Genomic DNA, 18131 nt, shown 5'->3' with positions numbered 1-18131 from the left:
TTGTTGCCTTCACATCCCTCTTAATCTAAGCCTTGTATGAAACCTCTAAGGGGGCTTCCAGCCCCTCACTGGGCAGTGTCTGTGGCACTCACAATCACAATCTTTCAGGCATTGCTGCTGAAGCAGATTAATGATTCAATTATGACTCTGGGAAGGAACTTGGAACTTTAGAGTTTCAGCGATGACCATCGCCCTTAGAAAGAGCGTTTGGAAAAACAAATTGTTAGTGAAGCTAGGTTTGCAATAGTTTTGTTAGCGGACACAGAAAACCTTAGGGAACAATTTGAAGTTCAGAAAAACACACTCTTATTAATCGAGCTAGGGACTTTTTGAGGTCAAGGAAGAAGAACAATGGCGGTCTAACTAGCATTGGCTGGTGTGACTCTTACTGAGGCTCGACTGGTGATTTAGGTTATAATAATTTCTTCTATCTATCCTTGCCCTCAGCTTCCTGTTATGATTTAATAAAAAAAACTGCTGGTGAGTAGATGTGAAATCTGAGGATTTAAAGTAGAAACGACTGATTGTTGTTTTTTTTTTTTTATTTAAAAGCTTAGATTTGTGCTTTTAAAATTTTTTTATAATATTGCTTTTTAAGATAAATAAGAAAATAATCAATCATTTCTTTGTAACTTGAAATTGCTGCCTGCCAGTAGGAGAAACCGGCTGAGAAAGTTACCTTGCTTGCCCGTGCCTTGTTAATTTATAACAAGTTGCTTAGTTATGAGTGTCTGTGGGTTCTTGGGAATAATTTTGTTAAGGCCTAGGGTAAAATGTTATCTCTCTAAGCCTGCCATTATGTGCCATTACTAATGTCACGAGGAAACTTTCTCATATGCTGTTACTAAGACGTTTTGTGCTTTGGTGTTCTTGAAAGCCACTTACAACAGAAGTCAATTAGAACAGCTTTGTAGAGTTAGCCACGAGAAGCTTGGACCCGAACCAACCACCAGGTAACCTTTCCTGCACCTAGGTCTATGCTTTTATGGTTTTTGATTTTATAAGCTGCCTCTGGGTTGGACCCCAACATAAGAGAGACACCTGAGCCAACATAAGAAACTATTTGGAATAAGACTTCCAGTTTGAGTAGGGATAGAGTAAGTTTGAGTCTCCAAGGCCTCCATGGGAACTTACATCCACTTGACAGAAAGAGACATGTACATGGGTAACTGACATTTTGATTGGCAAGTTAGGACATGAATGTTAGGTTAGGTAAGTCTCCTGCCACAGCTGAATACCCCAACCAATTGGCGCAGGATAAATGTACAGCAAAGACATGCTCCTAAGAAAATCCTCTATCCCCTAAATCCTGGTTGGTTGAATAACTTGGTACAGGTGTTTGTAGATTTCAGGCTTAAAAGTCCTGTAGAATCTGGACTCAGTGTCACAGTCAGCTCCCGAGTCTGGTCTATAGCCCTGATCGATCAATCCTGGGGTGAATGTTCAATAAGCATCCCTATCTGAGACTGGAGTTCCTGTGGCTTCTGAGGCAACTCCTGGATCCCAAGAAATTTGTTTTCTTTACTTGTGCTGTGAAGTGTTTTGTTTCATAATCATTCACTAAAAGAAAAATAGAATGTAATCACATTGTAATTTCTATACTGCTTGAAAGATTCGTCTGGGATATATACATCGTGGAAGGCAAAATAAAGTTGTTGGAGCCTACTCATTGGTGTTTGCTCAACCCACACAAATATGTAAGTGTGTACATATGAATGTATGTGAAGTGGTTGAAACCAGATCATTGGATTTTGCTCCACCCACCAAAAACATGTGTCTGTGTATGTATGTTAAGTGGTTGGAGCTTTGTTCCACCCACCCAAACTGTAAGTATATATATATATATATATATATATATATATACACACACACACACACACATATATATATATATATATATGTATATACATATGTATATATGTGTGTGTGTGTGAAGTTGTTAGAAATTGTTTGTTGGACCTTGTTGGGGCTTGCTTTGTCCATCAAGTGTGAGTGTGTGAGTGTGTGAGTGTGTGAGTGTGTGAGTGAGTGTGTGTGTGAGTGAGTGTGTGAGTGAGTGTGTGAGTGTGTGAGTGAGTGTGTGAGTGTGTGCCTGCTTTATGTTGCTGCTGACTCCCACAACCTGTTCTTGAATTGCTGAACATGTTGTCAGTGTTGCTCCTCAACAATATTCAAGTTTGGGAAATATCATTAAAACTTGAAGTTTTCAACCCAATGAGCCTGTTTCTGACATCCTTGATGGAGCCTCTCTCTGGATGCTGACCACTGTCCCTGACCTTCCTGTTGTCCCTGATGTGAGATCGATGTTGCAATTGTCCACTGTCCTTTGCTCTTAGTGGATTCCTTGGCATCCATATCTCTACCGTTGGTGGGAAGATGGAAGCTACACAGAGAAACGCAAAAGCATCCACTGTTTATGTAAGAACTTTTCCCCCTGTGTATCTAATGAACAAACAGATCATGTTTAAATTTCACACCTGGCTGCTTCACTCTTTAAATTATTTATGTCACCTGCTCATCCCCTGTGGCTATTTCAGTTTGAAGCCTTCCAGAAAAATCCAAGTTCCCTTGGGTAACAGCTTTAAGGTCTTTTGTGGTGAACCACCCACCCTGAACATTTCCAATTCCCTAGTAATTATTTTCAAGTATATACTTTGGACTTAATTACTATTTTTTTTTGAGAATGAAAAGAACTTTTATTTATTTATTTATTAGTTTTTATATTTTTTATTCGATATTTTCTTCATTTACATCTCAAATGCTATCCCCAAACACCCCTAACCCCCCCCATGCTCCCCAACCACCCACTCCTGCTTCCTAGCCCTGGCATTCCCCTATACTGGGGCATATAATCTTTGCAAGACCAAGGGCCTAGCCTCCCATTGATAGCCGACTAGGCCATCCTCTGCTACATATGCAACTAGAGACACAGCTCTGGGGGGTACTGGTTAGTTCATATTGCTGTTCCTCCTATAGGTTTGCAGACTCCTTCAGCTCCTTGGGTACCTCAGCTACAAAATTGATTCAATGTAAAATTCAGCATTCTAGTAATTTTGAAGCATATAATTCTCAACCTTTAGGATAAAATGTTGGACAAACACTAGAATTCAATTCTGGATCATGTTCATGGTGCCCAGGAGGAGAGCCAGTCACTCTCCATCCCTTCCAGTCCCTTCTACTAGGTACATTTTGTCCTCCAGTTAAATTGTGCATCCCACCTGGGGTTTCCCCCTATCCCTGGAAATATCTAACACAGCATCTAGTAGAAGCAGGTGCCCAGCAGATGTTGGCTAATTACAGGATTGATTGCTATTAATTGGTTGGGAGAAGCTGGCAGATCGAAACGGAAGGGGAAAGAATCACTTAGTCCTTTGTTCTTTGTTATGAAGCGACCGAACTTGCAAGCACTTTGTCGGCTGCATTATTTCTAGGTGGAGTTTACCATGCATGGAACTCCATATCATATCATTCCAGATTTGCCCTGTGGGAAATTTGTTATATCAAAAAACCAAAGCAGTCCTATTTACCCATGAGGAAAGGCATTTCTGAACAATAGGAAGAAGTGTAGAATTGTTCAACTCCCACCAGTAACTTTTGCTTCACATTAAAATATAAAACCTCTTAAAGGGTAAGAAAATCAAGACTCTCTCTGAGCTTTCAGAGAGATGAGAGTCAGTCAAGGTGCAAGAGCCACCATTAGTGTGCACAGAAGTGCCAAGGATTTTCCAAGTGGGGTTCCTTTAAATCCACGCGAAACGTTTCCTTTGTAACTTCTTAGCATTGCATTGAGCTTCTAATGATAAAGGAGACAATTCCCACCCTTGCCTGTTAAGGGACTGGTAACATGAACATCAATAACTGTTCTTTGTACAGCATTTTCAATTTGCCAATAGCATTTATGTGCATTATCAATTAGCAGGTTATGTTTGCCGGGAGAGAGGCCTAGGAAACAGAGCTGCTATTGAAGTACATTTTCAAGTAGCCGCGCCCAAATGAATGAGGTTTCATTGTGACATCCTCAGATGAGTGATCTTTGTGGAGCACCATGTAAAGATTGCTGGGCTATGCTATTCACATTGGTTTCCATTGCTCTGGATCCAGACAGTACTGTGAAGTAGCACCTTTAAATATTCATTTTCCAGTAGAGCGGTGTAGACATGTTGCACATATAGAAAACCATGGCAAAGATTAGAGTCTGTTTCCACAGCCCCAGGCTCTTTCCTCCAGAACATTCCTAATGTCTACTTTTATGTCTTCTGGCAGGTTTAGGCCCAAACACAATGAAATAATCCCTGTTGGCCTCATAAAAACAGTGGTGGCGACTCTTAGCTAGCCTGAGCAACATGCCTTAATGCTCAGTAATTCTGATTTGCATATGTTTATTTTACAAAGGGATGGCTTTCATAAAGACATTTTTGGTGCAACTGGATTTGATATTTTAACCAAATTTACCATAATTGCAATTTCTAAAAGTCAGAAAATTTCCCAGAAAGTCTGACTCTAGCTCCATTCACAGGCAGTTCAGTCTGTCCAGAGCAGACACAGAAAGCTACACAAAGCACTATTTAAATGGATTTCTCTTTTATGGTGATAAATTATGAAGAATTCAGTTAATTCATATGTTCTCTTGATGGTTTATATTTAGACTTTTTGTTTTGTCTTTGTTCTAGAACAGAGGAGATGGCGATGAAAATTTGCCATCTTATGAATTCTTCCTTTAAACAAACAACTGCTTCCTTGTCAGAGGCTGCCAATCCAGGTGATTGGAAACTAATTACGGTTAAGGGCAAAAGAGAAAGTCAGGATAGGGTGTGTAATCTAGCCAGAGCAGGGGCGTTTCCTTGAATGGCTTTCACAGATGAAATACCACGGTTTCTATGTACATGGGGGATGAAGCATATGCCAGCATCAAACAGAGCTTAGTGCTAGGATTTGGGTTTGGGAGACTAGAGAAAGTCCCCTGTTGAGAACAAAGTTAGGAAGTGCCACAAAGTACGCAGGGTTAACATTCTGCAGAAAGCACCTCTCCCCACAGAACATTCACAAATGACTTCTGGTGAGACTGGGACCCTTTCACAGATCCATAAAGGAATAAGGGTGTCTCTCAAATTCCCAACATGGAGGGCATGCTCTCTCTCTCCCTCTCTCTCTCTCTCTCTCTCTCCCTGTGATCTAATAAGCCACAAGTTTCCAAGATGAGACCATCAGAGGATGATGGAGCTGAACTTCCCGAAGGGGAAGGAAAAGGAATAAACAGTCTCAGACTCCTGCAGTGGAGAATAGTGGAGACCGGGTCTGGATGAAACTACATGGATGGACGCGCAGCTTTGTCTGCGCGCTTGAGAGGATGTGGGAGCCCGTCCTGCTCAACAGAGTTCCCTTAATGTCATGAGCCTGTCACTAGCGGCAACCACTAGAATAAGAAATAAGTGAGAAGCCATCATCGGGATGGTTTGGCTGACAATTTGTTTACTTTAAACATTAAAAAAAAATGGTGCTTCTTCTAAATGTCAGAACAGTATTCAGTAAATTACATGAGAGATCCAAGATTAATATAGAATAGGATTTATGTTGGATGCAGGCTGATTTAACTGAAATGAACATGTCAAAGAAAGAGGCATGCTGTTTGTAGGCTAAGCATATTGAATGCATTTGTAGCCTCCGATGTTTTCAAATTACTGATAGGTTAACTGGGACATAATAATACCTCGGTTAAGTCAAATACATCTGCAGTTACAAATGTGGGGCATTTACATTTCTTGGAGGCAAATAATAATAAGCATTTTTAATTAGAAATCAGTCCCCCGTGAGTTTAGTTGGTGGGATTTATTATCTACCACTGTCAGTTATGATAATTTTACCTTGAGAAAAGGAAAAATCACAGCAACCGGGGTGCAAAGCTAATAAACAGATCTGGACCTCTGCCAGGTGTCTCAGCCCATCCTGGATTTGAGCCCTTTTGAGTTTCAAAACCAAACACGCCAAACTGATTTAGAAGAGTCGGACTTGTTTGTTTTCCTTTCTTTTCTTTTTCAGTGCTGGTAATTAAAATGAGACAGTTTACATTTCTTATATTCAACTTTAAAATTTTAGTAACATTGTTCTTAACACTTTTGTGTTGTGAGAAAAAGAAACGGGAAGTCGGTAGTTTATACAGACCTTTCTCACCTCGAACTGGATTCGTTCATTCATACTTTAAATGCCGCACGGGTTAGATCTGGGTGTAGCATTGAGAAAGGCACAGCAGGCAGATTACTCTGAGATAAGGAGCCAAGGTGGGTTCTGCGTGAGATTCGAGTAGGAAATCAAGAGGATGGGGACATTTGTGAGATGGGCTAAGCAGGATGAAAGACTGGAATCTCTCTAGCAAAAATATAGTTTTGTACTCTGTGGCTCTTGGAGGGGATGGGGGCTTCCTAGGGGGCCGAATGTTGGTGGAGATTTGAAGTAGTAAGATTTTCTTTTTCCAAGAAAGGGCTTCACAGGTTAGCTTTGTTGAGTAAAACAATGATGATTAGAACAGGGCTTTGCCAAGGTCTTGAAAAGTCTTTCCATGGGTAGTCTAAGAGTTTGAGACCTGACATATAAGAGCAAATTGGGTATGCCACTTATGGTCCTACAGGGTGTGGTATCACCAGCCAAGCCTCCATATTGCCTCTCATTCAAAGTGAGCCACTTTGAGCATGAACTAAGTGCTATCGATGCTTACTGGGAAGTGAATGAGCACCAGCTGGACCATCCTGAGCAGTGTGGGATGCATGGAACGTACAGCTTCTCTGTTCATAAAGAGTATTTTCTGCCAGGCGTGGTGGAGCTCGCCTTTAATCCCAGCACTCTGGAGAAATACGCAGAGGCAGGCGGATTTCTGAGTTTGAGGCCAGCCTGGTCTACAAAGTGAGTTCCAGGACAGCCAGGGCTATACAGAGAAACCCTGTCTCAAAAAACCAAAATAAGAAAAAAAAAAGAGAGAGTATTTTCTGAGGATTAAATTCCAGCTGCCAATAAGGAAGACAGAGAGTTACAAGACATAGATGAGGAGCTAATGACAGGGCAAACTCGAAGGACTAGGAAAAGGTGAATGCAAGAGCTGTCCCTTTTTCATACATGGATGTAAGCACATCTAAGTATACCCAACACATTAGAGTCTCCTTGATCTGTTTTCTACCTCCTGGGAAAACTTAGCCAGAAAGAACGTGAGCCAGCGGAAATAATGGTAGGGTGTCTGCACTTTTCCACAGACAGCTCTGTGCAGCCAGGTACTCAGAACATTTAAATAGCATTGCTGGGACTTCTTGCCAAATCCAGAAGTTGGCAATCCCTGTTCTTTCCTAAACACCGGCAATTAAGATTTAGATAAATCTTTAAAAACTGCTGAAGAGCAGTCAGTGCGAATATGGAGCAGGTGGTTGGAGTTTTAAAAATAGGCATGGGGCGATGCTGTAGCCTCATTACAGTTGCTGACGACTCAACCTGCTTTAGTGTGCAATTGTTTTGCAGGCCCAAGGAGAAAATAATTTAAAAAAAAACTGAAGGAAAAAAAAATCATCCTTCATTAAACTGGCGTGCCTGGAGGCAGTGGTATGGCCCGAGCTTGAAAAATGACGGAAGGGGAGCATGTCTGTCACAGGTTGCTTGTGCTTCTTTGGATTTGGTGCTGAGATTATTAAATGGTCCTTGGTGTGCAGAACTTAACACTGTAATGAGAAGCTGATGCCTATGACATTGCATTAGTTTTGTGTGTGTGTGTGTGTGTGTGTGTACAACAGCAGCATCTTTTACTTTAGAAAGAGTTAACAATGTGTGCACAGAGAGGCTTGGTGGCTCGTTCTTAAGATTCGTCTTTCTTTTTTATATACACTTCTTATGCCATACAGGAATAGATTTAATGGCGTCAACCTTTTAGAATTGAAGTGAATTTCATAGAAAAGAACTAGGTAGGTGGCTACTTGCAATACACAGAATCCTCATCTTGCTAAAGGGCCTCCAAGAATCCAGCATCCCAAAACTCTCAAGTCAAAGCCATGAAACCTTCAGATGCCACCTGACTGTTATCTCGGAGGGAGCCCACCATCAGGGATGCATACACTTCAGCTTCTGTAGCTTTAGAGACGTGTTTGTGTATTCAGTTAACAAGGGATGCTGTCTCACAGCTGTTGCCAACTTGACAGAAATGTAGGTGTGCTTGAGAAGTGAGAATCTCATTGGAACAATTCCTTCCATCAGACTGGCCTCTGGGTGTGGCTGTGGGCCATTTTCTTGATTGCTAATTGACCTAGGAAGGCCCAGCCTACCGTGGCTAGTACTACTCTAGGGAGGTTGGCCTGGATTTTATGCAAAAGGTATTTGAGCAAGCCAGAAGCAGGGCAGTAAGTTAGCCAATATGGTCTCTGCTTCAGTTCCTGCCTTAGGTTCCTGCCTCTGCTTTCCTTAATGACTGACTGTAACTGCTATGCCAAGTAAAACCTTCTTTAAGTTACTTTCGGTCATGGTGTTTATCACAGCAATAGAAAGCAAACTAGAATATGCTCTATTTCAGAGATCCTGATTTTTCTGATGTGATACACACACACACACATCTATATCTATCTATCGATCGATCGAGAGCTGGCCTGATTTTTTTTAATGTCCCCTGAGTAATGCTGTTGTCCTGATTTATGCCCTGGCCATGTTCCCGTGCTATGCTCCACTCCTAATGGATTCCATGCTTCCTGTCCATCACCTCCAATCTACTGTTTAACCTAGTGGTGTCAGCAGATTACCTACTCTTATATAACCCAGCTTTTAGGAGATTCAACACTATTCTAATACATGAAGATTACTTTTATAATTTATATAGCATACTGCTGGAACAACATATCTAAGATCTGAAAAACTGGGGTTGAGATACAGGTAAATATGTATAATAATTTTCCCTATACGCTGCCTGACATTAAACGCCCTACTTTTAGGAATGCTACCTTTTTACTTAGTCTGAAATGAAATCTAGTCTTGCCACTCTGTTCTTTCAACTCTGGCACTGATTCGTGAGAACCAGTAGAGCCAATTCCAGTGTCTTTAGTGTGGTAAATGGCCTCTCATTGATATGTCATCTTTTCACGGGTTTAGACCTCTTCAGCACACAGGTTCTTCTTCATAAAGGTGCCATCACCTCCTTGCCTATGCATGAAAATTCTATTTTCTTTCTTCAAGCCTGCAGCAAACACTCTCAATGTGGCCTTCCTCCATGCCCCTGGATGGGCATGTTCTTAATATCCTGACCTCCTCTAAAACTTGTCTTCAATTCTGTTGGAGACCTATAGACTGGCTTATAAAAGTCATTGTGTACTGGAGTGGGGGCTATTCCAAAAGCTGTGGCTAGTTCTTGGGATATGTTCTTCTATCTGGGATGCCTTGTCTGGCCTCAGTGTGAGAGGATGCTCCTAGCCCTGCATAGACTTGATGTGCCAGGGTGGAGGTCCTCCCACCATGCAGAGGAGAAAGGGAGGAGGGATGGGGTGTCGGGGCAAGGGTTGTGGGAGGGGGTGACTGGGAGGAGGCAGTGAGCAGGATGTAAACTGAATAAATAAAAAAATATGAAGTGATTGTGTCCCTTTACAGTCTAGAATCTTCTAATGACGTGTGCTTGACAATACTAAATGGAAAACTTAAAGGTTGAATGAATGAATGAATGAATAAATGAAAATAATTTTGTGTCATGTTCCCAAATTTTATTTCGAAGCATCAGTCTCCCATGTCCATCAAGAACCAACCTTATAAGTGTGACTCTAATGGCCGTTTAGTAAGAACACTTGCCTACTGGTTTTAGTTTGATGGGCTTTAATCAAGGTTCAGTGGATTTCTCTGCATCCTTACTGGATTAATAAATAACATCTCTGCCCACACTCTCTTTGGATCTCCCCAAGTCTCCTTGAAACTGTCTGTACCAATTGGATGGATATATTTTGAAGGAGAAAATTTGAGCACGAGTAAGATCGTATTCAGGAGAATTCTTTCTTAGTAACAAGGAAGCCATCCCTGGCTTCTTTCCTAGGATTATGGGATCATTGGAAGATCTCCGGACCCAGGAGAAGACTTTAAGTAGGTTTACTAGCCACGCACACCTGAGTTCCCTCCTGGGTTTTAAATTCAGTAAAAATCTATTCCATAATTCGAGGTTATTTTAAGGTCATTCGGTCTGGAGCGGAACTTAGCCCTGGGGATAGATGGCTATGATAACTTTCCCTGGTGGGAGTTCCTTAGGGTTAGCCAAGGGATCCCCAAAACTCAGAGATCCCACAAGTAGACAACTTCACATATAGCTCCCTCCATTCTCTTTCCTACCTTGGTTAGCAATGGGAGCCTAGGTTTTCAGGGAAAGATATGAGGATGCTAAAGTCAAAATCAGTACCATTGGGGGTCATTCCAGCTCAGCTACCACCAGAGTCAGGGTTACCGAAGTCCAGAGGGAGACTTTCCCATCTGGATGTTAGTGATGCTTCACATCCTTTAGTTCTCTTGTCTTCAAGGACACTCAAGCCCCATGGCCAGTGTGACCAACTCTTGTCTTTGATGGTAGAGAAACAGTCCACAGAGGCAAATCCCATTTGTTAGCTCTCTCTCTCTCTCTCTCTCTCTCTCTCTCTCTCTCTATATATATATATATATATATATATATATATATATACATATATCTTCAGGAAAACAATGACATTCTGCCTGTCCCACCTCACACATCCAGAAATGCCGCTGTGCGAAAGAATACCCCATCCTACGGCTTTACCTTCTCCTCTTTTAAAAAAATGAATAGACGGTCTACTTAAACCATGAGTTATCAAATGAGTATGTGTAACTTAGAATTCACAGATTTAGAAAGTGACATTCTGCCAGAGTCTGTTTCTAATCGAGAAAACCTAACTATGTAAATTAAAAGTGCAAAGCATTTCCTATGTTGTTCTAGGCTATGCTCTAATAGACTAAATGTTAAAATGTTTGAATAGTGTCAGCCACAGAGTCATGTTCAGCTTGAGCAGTAGTTCACCCTCTTCAGACACTCTGCTCATGTCTCGTGTGAGGCTATGCCAGTGCCTGGCAAATACAGAAGTGGATGCTCACAGTCACCTATTGGTTGGAACACAGGGCCCCCAATGGAGGAGGTAGATAAAGTACCCATGGAACTGAAGGGGTCTGCAACCCTATAGGTGGAACAACAATATGAACTAACCAGTACCCCCCAGAGCTCGTGTCTCTAGCTGCATATGTAGCAGAAGATGGCCTATTCGGCCATCATTGGGAAGAGAGGCCCTTTGTTCTTGCAAACTTTATATGCCCCAGTACAGGGGAACGCCAGGGCCAAGAAGTGGGAGTGGGAGGGTAGGGAATTGGGGTGGGAGGGTATGGGGGACTTTTGGGATAGCATTTGAAATGTAAATGAAGAAAATGTCTAATAAAAAAATTAAAAAGTTAGTATTAAACGATACTACAAATGTTTTTGTTTATACTATAACTTCCTAGGGATTAACTTTGAAACTTGAAGGTCAGCAGCTAGTTTATAATGGTGCTGATAAATTCATTTGAAACCCCAGCTGAGCCAACTGGAAATAGGAACCTGAATTGTAGCCATAGGTTCCCTGAAGGCATTTGATTTGCCTGTTGTTAGGTAGAGTTAAGACCTCAGGGTGAATGGGAACTTCCAAGAAAGTATGTAGGATGGGTGTGGTGGGCCATGGATGTAAGAAGCAGTTGGAAGACGATTTCTACTGCTACCTAGGAGACTTAACCGAGTGGTGGACAGGGTGGAGGAATGAGGAACCCCAGAATTAATGACAAGGAACTGCAATCTCAGGGCCAGATGGAATAAAACATACAAGAGAGGGAGATCGGGGAAATGTTCATTGTCTATATAGCACCCTCAGGCTTCCTGATTGTTATTTTTAGAAGGTAAGGTCATATGTCAAATTGCATGCCAAGTACCCAGGATACTGTAAACAGCTAATAAACACTTGTTTTGTGACTTAAAGAATACATCAGATTGACAAGAGTACCCTTCGTACAAGAATCCCAAAGACCTCAGCCTCAGGTATAGTCAGCTACAGTACAGTTCCCTCCAGTCCCTTCATTTGGGTGAGTAATTGATATACAGAAGTCACTATCAATAATGGAGAGGTAATCGTAAATAGATAAACAAAGCAGCTGTTTCGAGCCGTCTGCCATGATGTGGTAATGACCTGTAGAAAAGGAATACTGAATCTCCCAGAAATGGAATTTTACTGCTAATTGTTTTTAAAAGCATAACCTCTCCAAACCTTGTAATTTAGACGAAGAGTTATTAGTTTTTAGAATCGTCTCTCCCGATCATGTGTGGAGGGTGTGTAGTCATGAGGAGAATGATCACGTGGGAGACAAAGTAGGCACATTTTCTGGTTGTCATGACAACTGCTGAGTCTTATTGACTACATAGCAAAAAAAAAAATCAATTAGAGACTATTGGATGAATTTGCACAGGAGCATAAAATCTGTCTATCCCTCAATTTGAGAAACTTTTCCACATGTGTGCAGTGAATAGAGAGGGTGTTTATATCAGGGTACATGTGCTCTAGTGTGCATGTGTGTGTATATGTATGTGCACATACACACACACACAGGAGAGAGATGTGGGGACAAGTATTTCCAAAAATATGTTCATCATTATTTTAACTTCTCTTCCACATCACATCTTATCTTATCGACACCCAAGTTGTTTATTAAGTTGTTAAAAAAAATAAAGCTATCACCTGGTTCTTTTTGACAATGACATTGAATTGTTTTTGATGTTATTCTATCTTTCATGGACCCAAGTGTTTTTTTAAGCTTTCCTTATAAAGACTGCTCACTTCTGAGGAGCCTTTCTCCTTCCAGGTGGATATGCCTAGCTAGATGATAAATCCAAGGGACAGGGAAAGGAGATGGAGAAAGCCATATGGGGACACCTTGCAGGTTCCTTTTCTCTCATACACAGAGGACCTACTTGTCTCCACTCCTATCTTCCTGAGGTACTAGGAAATGTTAGCAGGCTTCTAAGGCTCTCCAACGCTGCTGACATGAGGAGAGGGGTCCTATGACGGAGAATATAGAGGCTAAGGAGCATTTCTAGGTTAAATATCAGTCTAGTGATGTTTTCATAGCTGGCTGCAGGGGAAGTCTTGTGGACTGGTTTCTCTGGTCATCCAGTGACAGCTTTCAGTGTAATGAGCTTATTGATCTCCCAAGGAAATAATAAAGTTTGGAGAGCGGGCTCTGCTCAGCTCTTGAGATTTCCCAGTGGCAGACTTACCCATGGGAAATGGCTGTGCTGACATCCCATGCTTCCAATAATAGATCAAAGCTCAGATCACCCATAACATGGTCATGTTTTGGGTTGTGCCTCATTACTGAGATCAACTGTTAGTTGAGGCAACCACTACAGACAGGGAAAGGGTGAGATGCTGAGTACAGTGAGGTGTCTTCTGGGGCCAAGGTACTTTGGGAAACCTCTTGTTGCATCTTCTCCCTATGTATGTATGCAGGATTGTCCCCCACATCAATGCTGCTTCCTTGCCTTCAGTGTCTGTGTTCGACTGTGGCCCTTACTTACAGTACTGCATCTCCTTTTACTGGCTTTAATTTTTTTCCCTTCTCTAGGGATCCGTCAGAATGTATCTTGTTATTTAATCCATCTTCTTGCATCAATTGCCTCCTCCAAGCTGCACTGTTCAGCCCTACCCATCATCCCTGCCAGCATCATCTCTCCTTGGATATCTTCTACTCCTGCGAACCCTTGCTCTCCCAGACCCTGCTGGTAGACTTCTTTCTCTACCTGTCTCTGCCCACTGTTGCTCTCCTCTTGTCTCTGCCCTCTACATCATGAACTCACTGACCTGTTTTTGTTTCTTCATTGGTTTTGCTGTATTATATGTGCCCTTAATCTTTCCATATCATTATTACTTGCTTCCTCTATAATGTCTGACACAAACCATCCAAGAGGTGTTGAATAAAACTGTCTTGAATCAGTCAACCACTGGTCTCTCCTGAAACTCCCCCCGACTCATGGTGATATTTTCATCTTCAGGTAGGTTTTGTGTTTGGAATGGCCATTGCTAGAACTCCACTATGCCATCTTATTGAACGTCTTCCAAAGAGCTCTTTGTTTAGCAGGTACATTCTCAAGAGATGAGTTTGTCTCCTAAGAATTCTTCTTTAACACTACTGTGGCTCATCATTGATGCTCTGCAGTCTAGAATCTAGAACAGAACCTGTGTTTTGCCATTACCATCCCTAACAGGAACCATAGACCAAGAGTGATCGCAATGAAGTACTCGACTCCTCCAAGAATGATACGTGTGGGCCAACACAGAACAGGATGAGGGAGCAAGGGGGGGCAGGCCTGGGGTCCTCATGAAATAATTGGGATTTTTTTTTTTTGAGCTCACACCAAGGTTCTTGCCATCGCTTTTGTTTCTAATTGTTTCTGAACTCAACCAATGCTGCAGGAAATGAGAGGGAATACACTCAGGGTTTGCAGAAGGCCTGTTGTTTGTCAAGGTCTCATGATAAGCTATACACACTCACATTCACATACCACACACACACACCAAATACACATTCTACACAGACACTCACAACCACACACACATATACCACACCACACACACCATACACATATCACACACATATACCACATATCATACAAACACCCCATACCACACACACACCACACAATGCACACACACATGCACACACGCATACCCCACATACCACATACATGCATACATACCACACACATGCACACACACACATCACATATACACACCACACACATGCACATGCACCACACACAATACACACACATACATACCACACACACACACACACACCACACTGAATACACACGTACCACATACTACACACACGCACACACCACACACATGCACACATACATACACACCACACACACACACACACACACACACTCCTGTGACTCTGATCAGCACAACATTCACCAAACATTCTTTCCTTGTGACTTGTGTCTTACCGAGCTGTTCTCCTAAGCGCTGGCCTCTCTCGGTTGAGACGACCCGTTCGTCTTCCATGTCACATTTGTTTCCAGCCAGGATAACCTGGGCATTATCCCAAGAGTATGTTTTGATCTGAGTTGACCTAAAAAAAAAAGTACGAAAACGATTAGAGGGAAATCGAAAAGAAAAAAAAAAAAAAGAAAGAAAAAAGTCTCAGAATGCATGAACAAGGTAAAAACGAAGCCCAGCCAGACACTTGACATTTATAATTAATTATTCCAGTGCAGTTGCAACCCTCGGATTCTTACAAGGATTTGACAAGAGTCAGAAATCAGAGCTCAGTGTGTAGTTTAGTAGCAGAGCACACGAGGCTATAGCATGGGCTAGGCTTTGTGTTTCGCCCCAGCTCTGGAGAAGCATCGTCAAGGCAGTAGGTGTTACACCGAGCAATTTTGTATCTGTGAGATGAGCACCATCACACCCCCTTCTCACGGCTCTATGGATCTATACTGGTTATGAAGTAATCGTAAAGCTGAGCTGGCAGGGATCTTCCCAGTTTGAGCAGTGAACGTCCTGTGTCTCCAGAACCCTCTCATCTCCAGACACTGTGGTAGCTGGTTTCTCTGTCTAACGACAGCTGCCCCACTGATAGACACGCTTACAAGGGAAACTAAAAATATCATTTCCCTTGATCAGAGGAAATCATAATTTTTAACCAAGTCATAAAGCTATTATATTCATGCCTCATAGTTAAAATAAACATGTCACATTCGTATAAAACAACAATATAGCGGGCTGGCATTTTCATTCACTCTGAACAGACATCTAGAATCCAGATCAGGCCCCTGTATAGATCATGGAACAAACAACTCTTGGCTTTGCAGCTCAGGTAACAATTGTGCTTTGTTTATACCCAATTAGTTCACAAACTAATTTAAGGAGAAGCTGTTATGCTAGTTCACAGTGGAAGAAAATGAGGCACAGAGAGGGTAAATAATTTGTCTTAGATCTCAGGTGGGAGAGCTGGGAATTCTACTCAAGTGGCATACTTCTCAACCCTGGGCCCCTAAAGATGTCTTCACTTCCGGCTATTCATTAAAAGTTTGAGAAGTAGTGTTCTAGTGTGCTGCCATCTGGAGCAGAAGCCCAGAGGAGATGAAGCCATGGTCTTTAATTTTCGTCCTTTCTACTATGTAAGAATAGCAAGATAGGATTTGTGGGATACCTATCTCTGGCAGGTGGCCGGGGGAGGGACACCAGAATCCTGAAAAGCTCAACAAATAATTAAACTCCGAAAGGATAGATTTGTGACGTGCCAGGAGAGCTCGGGCGGCTTTGCTGACAATTGTCAAATCCTTCACGGTTGTTGGATAGAATACAGAGATGAGCTGTTCTCAACCGGAGGAGAGAAGAGAAGGCAAAGAGCTTCCAGGGACAGCCAAGGAGCTTTCTGTGAGCTGGGAGCCAGGTTTCTCCCTCCTGGGAAGAGGTACGGAGGCAGTTAAGGTTTTATTTCTGGTTCGAGCCCAAGTTTTCAAGTGAGATTAATACAATGTTGATTTCACCAGGACACTGCAGAGGCAGAGTCTAGAGTATCCAAAACATCTGGGACGTGGGAGGGATGACCATTTAAATTCTGACAAGTTAAAAGTATATTCCCACAATAACGTTCATATGTGCCCATTGTGGTTTGAATAAACATGACCCCTATAGGACCATTTTTTGAATGTTTAGTCACCCGGGAGTGGCACTATTTGAGGATTAGAAGGACTGGGAGGTGTGGCCTTGTTGGAGGAAGTGTCCCTGGGAGTGGGCTTTAAGGTTTCAGAAGTCATAGCAGGTCCAGCATCTCTCTCTCTGCCTGTAGATTAGAATGCAGCTCTCAGCTACTGTTCCAGAGCCACGCGGCCATGCTTCCACCATGACAATAATAGACTAAACTCTAAATCTGCAAGTAAGTCCCAGGCTCAGTGCTTTCTTTTATAGGTGTTGTTTTGGTGACATGGCGTCTCTTCACAACAATAGAACAGTGATTAAGACACTCAATGTACTGGGTATATAGAGACATAAGCTCTAAATTCTATGCTTTTTTCCCCCTTCACCATATTATGTACAGAAAACATGAAAATTGACATACTCATCACGAATTAAATTTAAAAGTATCACATATGTGAATGTGTGTCATAACTCAGGTACTAATGTTCAGAGAAAATTAGAGACCGGTGTGCATGTTAGGTCAAGTAAGAGTCCTTTCTTCAAGCTGGTGGCCAAGGGCAGGCTCTGCCACAGGATGCAGCACTTATAAATGAAATTATCATAAAATAATTACAGTAATCTCGTTGTCCGGTATAGGTCAGAGGAGCCTGGGAACATTTGTTTTAGTTATATAGCTGGTCCATGGTCAGGATCATGGAGAGTCCAGGATGGGTTGCCAAGAAAGTGGTGGCCGTTCAGGGGGTTATGGGCTGAGAAGTGCCTTTAAGGGACAGGAAATGGAATGAGGAGAAGGTCAGGAGAAGACGACATCAACTCAGTCACCTCGTTAATATATTTTTGGCTAAAGCACTTAATATTTTCTTTCAGAGCACCTAAAAGCTGACCAATTTCCTCAGGTATTTTTAAAAGACTTTATCTGATTTATTTATTTATTTTCTAATGTCTTGAAAACCAACATGAGCCAATACTTGGAAAGGCTCTAGCTTGAGTCTTCGCCTTAATGGGGCATGTTTTCACCTGATGGTGCAGTTAGAAATCAGACACTGAAGGGGGGATTAGGTGCTTGGGGCTCGTCAGAGAGTGTCACAGTCGTGTTGGAAAGGGTTGGGGGCCAGGATGGTCAATGACCTGGCTTGAGTTTGTTGAGAACTGGTGCCTACTTGAAGTCTGCCCTGAGTAAACGTATCCCACGGTGTGAGCCGTGTGAACTAAGCTTCCCTCCTGTGACTTGGGCACCCCTAGGCCACAGGGGGAACTGTGTAAACTCAGCTGAGGTTGAGGTTGAGACTGCGACTAGGTCATGAAAGCACTGAGCTCAGTACCCACTGCTCTTCTGTACCCAGGAGACAGGGTACTTGTTAACTAAACACACCCGAGTACCTTTCTTCTGCTACTGAGTATCCTGCA

General features: G+C 42.3%; 1 protein-coding gene across 2 annotated transcripts in view; it reads right to left on the bottom strand.

Annotated features, from left to right (window-relative positions):
• Nucleotides 1-18131, bottom strand: part of Rab3c (RAB3C, member RAS oncogene family) — a 213065-nt gene that overhangs the window by 7268 nt on the left and 187666 nt on the right. For both annotated transcript variants that reach the window (XM_085830824.1, XM_021180645.3), the window contains exon 4: nucleotides 15026-15150. In XM_085830824.1, the coding sequence (XP_085686950.1) occupies nucleotides 15026-15150 (125 nt within the window). The remainder of the gene's footprint in view (nucleotides 1-15025; nucleotides 15151-18131) is intronic.

This window comes from Mus caroli, unplaced genomic scaffold, assembly GCF_978045245.1.
Source record: "Mus caroli unplaced genomic scaffold, Mus_caroli_1 scaffold_15, whole genome shotgun sequence".
NCBI classification, from domain to species: Eukaryota; Metazoa; Chordata; class Mammalia; order Rodentia; family Muridae; genus Mus; species Mus caroli.
The sequence above is the reverse complement of the archived record's forward strand: the minus strand, read 5'-3'. Positions and strand labels throughout refer to the sequence as shown.